Source organism: Acyrthosiphon pisum, chromosome A1 (assembly GCF_005508785.2).
Source record: "Acyrthosiphon pisum isolate AL4f chromosome A1, pea_aphid_22Mar2018_4r6ur, whole genome shotgun sequence".
NCBI lineage: Eukaryota > Metazoa > Arthropoda > Insecta > Hemiptera > Aphididae > Acyrthosiphon > Acyrthosiphon pisum.
Window position 1 is genome coordinate 97,539,881 of NC_042494.1, and position 4,403 is coordinate 97,544,283.

At 25.4% G+C, this 4,403-nt stretch overlaps 1 protein-coding gene across 1 annotated transcript in view; it reads left to right on the plus strand.

Moving 5' to 3' along the window:
• The window catches only part of LOC100162682 (sodium-independent sulfate anion transporter), a 28,294-nt gene that overhangs the window by 5,812 nt on the left and 18,079 nt on the right, over nt 1-4,403 (plus strand). The window contains exon 2 of the mRNA XM_001944366.5: nt 1,444-1,738. Coding sequence (XP_001944401.2) covers nt 1,519-1,738 — 220 coding nt within the window. The 5' untranslated portion in view covers nt 1,444-1,518. The remainder of the gene's footprint in view (nt 1-1,443; nt 1,739-4,403) is intronic.

A 4,403-nucleotide genomic window follows, 5' to 3' on the forward strand; every position in this document is an offset into this window, starting at 1 on the left:
GTACTGTTGAAGAAATCCAAGCACTTTTACTGTCCTAAAAGGTGATGACAGACACAAAAAAAAAAATTTAAAAAAAAAAACACACATCATTGTAAAATCAATACATTCATCGTTATCCACTCAGAATCTAAAATATGTTAACATACATACTTAAAAGTTCCATATTAATTGTATTCAAATTAAATTGTTATAAATTGTATTATTATTGTGTGAAAAAATTACTTTAAGTATAAAACCTATTCTAAAGCTAACCTTCTTCTAGGCTAATTTTTATATTCAGTAAATCTGAATTAATTTTTGAAATTGAATGACTATTATATTATTATGTACCTACCTATTATTATGATTTCTGAATTGTTATATTATTATTACATCAGGTACCTATTATGTGTATGTATCTAAACCATAAGTAGGTATGTTTATAACTTTTGTTGAATCCTAATTAAAAGAATATTAGTATGGTAAAGATCATAATTCATAAGTTATTTTATGTCTATATATTTCACTAAAAGTATTTTAATACCCATCCGAAAATTGATTATAGGGAATCAAGCTAATAATACTTATCCTACGTAGGTACACAGGTACATAAATTATAGTGTTAATTTGAATAAATACTCAAACCAGGAAAAACGTATTTTATAAGAAATTAAGAACACACAATACAATTCTTGTCCTTCATGGAGTAGACATTTTAAATGAACACATAAAATATATAATCAAGTATTTAATGCTTAGTGCTACCAATTTAAAATTCTGCAATTTATTTGTTTTCAGAACGATGAGGAAATTAATTCAAAATATTATGTAGACATAATAGAATTATTTATTAGAATTATTTATTTAAAATAAACTATTGTTGTAAAATTGTAAGCTAAAAATTATATATTTAAAAATATATTAATTAATATATCTGTAAATCTTCATACATTTTTAAATGAAAATATACAATTTTACTTTTTGACTCTCAACGATAAATTGTTTTATGAATCACATTTTCTAAAATTAATGTGTGTTTCATTTTTGTTCTATTTAAAGTTTAAATATTTTGTTATGATGCTTATTTTTGTCATGTTATTTTCAGAATTGAAAAATAATAGTTTACAAATAATTGTATGATTCATTTATTAATATAAAAAAATAAATTTTTGAAAATTGTATTTGGTAAATGTCCTCCAGATGCTATATACTAGCTATTTCAGGAATTAATATGTAGAGATACGTTGTTTTATTACATATATTACCTATTCTTTATTACAATTGGAAATAATTAAAATTAAAATTATAATATTTAATTATATTTATTGGCAGAGTGCCTACCTGGCTACCTCCTATATATTATGTAATTTACGAATGCCAGATTATCTAATCATTAGAACTCATCAAATAGTTAATTTGACTGTATTATACATAATCAAGTTATATTAATTTGTTTTCTTATAGATTCACATCGATGTATTCGTGCAGTCTTTATAAACGGATAATCCCATCGACGCCTTGACTTACTGCAGTGATAATATGAATAAAATTAACAACCATTTGAGCTACAAAATGGAAGGTGACAAGTCAACTGACAACGGTGATGATTACTACAAGAACGTCAAGCTGGTAGGGTTTGTGAAAACAGACTCCGAAACACTGGCTGGATATAAGAACGATGCGTTTCAATGGAGTTCGGCAGATAATTTGTCCAGTTACCCATCGTCTTACCCCAGAGAACACGACATTTTAGCTCCTAGTGAGTATTACTGCACTGCAATAATCAAACATCATTGCTGATTACTGTCCATAAAATGCATTATAAAGCCATACAGGGTAATTTAACCAAGTATACTGATTTCCCCTTTTTTTATAATGTATAGGTAGTTATTTAAAATATGAATTTTGAAATTCTTAAATATTTTACTTATAAGCCATATTTTTTAATACTATTAATACTTATTGTCATTTTAAAAAGGGTCTTATGGTGCTACAAACTTAAGTTTTTCAATTGAGGATCACCCTTTTTAACTAATTATTCAGCAGATTAAATGTTGATGTATCTAAATCAAAATTATTTTGATTTAGATAAACTAAATTATTAAACATTGTGCATTATGGATATTATGCTCATATAGGTACATTATACACATAACATAAAATATATAATTATGTAATATATACGAAAAATACCAGATAATTGATTCGAGAAAACTTAAAGGAAATACAATAATAGTATAGTTTTCTTTTTAATTGATTTAAAAACTATAGTAAATGATTAGTAAACTATATTACTCTATTAACATTTTAAAATGTTTAATAGTTGTCTGAATAATAACTAATAAGAATATGACTAAACAAATATTATATATAGGCACCTACTACCTATCAGCTACAACAATTTAAATTGTTTTTGTGTATCCGTATAGCCGGACTAGTATCATGGAATATTATCCTTATAACTTTAATAAAGTTTAATACGTCTGAAACTAATAGTTCAAATTTTGATTTGGATGTATCAAGTATCAACATTTTGTAAAAAATGATCTGATAAATAATTTAAAAAAAAAAGTATGGTTCTCATTTGAAAAACAGAAGTTTATATCGCCATAGAAAATGCTTAAATAGTATAAACAATTTCAAGTATTTAAAAAGATGGTTTTAAAGTATTTTTAAAAATTGCAAAGTCAGATTTTGAATGACTGCATTATTAAAGAAAAAAGGGGAAGATTATGCTTAGTGAATTACCCTGTATAAGGAATAATCGTTGATGATTATTATTACTTTACCGACGTCTAATTAGTGGTGATAGTTACCTAGATAATTCGAAGATAATTTTAAGACCTGATGTAGAACTACAAAATGTATATCTACCTTACCATGTATGTGTTTCTTACTTTCGTATTATGTACAATATAAAATTAATTTGATACATAAAAAAATCAGATAGACAGGTGACCGGCACTACATTATAAAATTATAATATATAAACGTTAAATTACCAAGTGTCTACTATTATAGGTATTATGTAGGTAGTCTAGTACTTTAGTTGATTACAATCATTTCATATTCTGGGAAATCTCAGAAAAACAAAAAAATGTTTGTCGTTGAACAAAAAACTTCTGATTTAGTAGGTAGCTTGTGAGTATGGGAAATAAAACTAGTAACTACTATAATTTTATACTTCAAAAATGAACTTACTATATAGATGATTTTTCATGATGAATAACTTTATCATAACTGCGTACTGTCATACAGAAACTTATAAATCAATTTAAAATCAAAGGTTCGTATGTCAATGTTATTAGTTATTACCTACCTAAATATTATTAATCTATTATACCTGTCAGTTTATGATTGTATTAACATTAAAATAGGTATACCTTCAACAACTCTACGTGTAAAACTAATTACGGTTATTATAAGAACAGCGTGTCTGGTAATGCGATGATTTTATTGTCTCTTGAGTATATTTTAATAGTTATAACATTTGTGAAAAACGTTTTAGTATCGTCTAGATGACTCGACAAACAGTAATAATTATATTATTATTCATAAATATCATAATTAATAATACACCCAACACCGTCATAGGCAGTGGTTATTTTGTAAAAAATCTACAGAGAAAACGCTCATTTCTAGCAAATTATATCATTAAAGCAACGTATATTATAGGTTTTATAAACGCATAACTAATAGATTCAACCCTTCAAAAAGCAGCTCGCTTTGCTCGTAAAGACTCTTTTACGAGGTAAATTCAAAAAGTCGCAAACTTTACATAAATACATTATTTTATTAGTTACCCAGTTTTGTGCAATTTATAGGTTCTGAGCTGAGCGATGAATGTATTGTTTTACAATGATGTGTGTTTTTTTTATTTTTATTTTTTGTGTCTGTGTATACGTAGTCGAAATAATCCTTCGATTTTCAACTTCAGTTTTTTGTTCGACGGAAAAGTGAATCTAATTGGTACTTAGGTGGGTCAAAAGCAAAAAATTCCTAGTATAGTATTGAAAAGTGCTGCTAGGAAAAACAAAAAAAAAAATTATGAAAAAATGGGAATTTTTTACAGAAAATCGATTTTAGTTTTTAGTATAACTCTAATACAAATAATCGTAGATATATGAAATATTTACTGAATATTTATATTAGAATTTCATATACACCATACAATTTTTAAAATATTTTGATTTGTTTTGAACTGTTTTGGAACATTTTCTGTTTCCAATTTTATTAGTCTATTTTTCTATGAATGTCAATAAAACTTTATTTGTTGGGTAAAAAAGCTTGAAAATTAAATACAAGGCTCCTACTATATTGTTACAATGAAATTTGAAAATATTAAAATCCTTAGTCACAGTTTTATTTATAGCATTTAAAGTTCAAATCTTGACAAATTACGTAAAACCACGAAAATGTTCAAA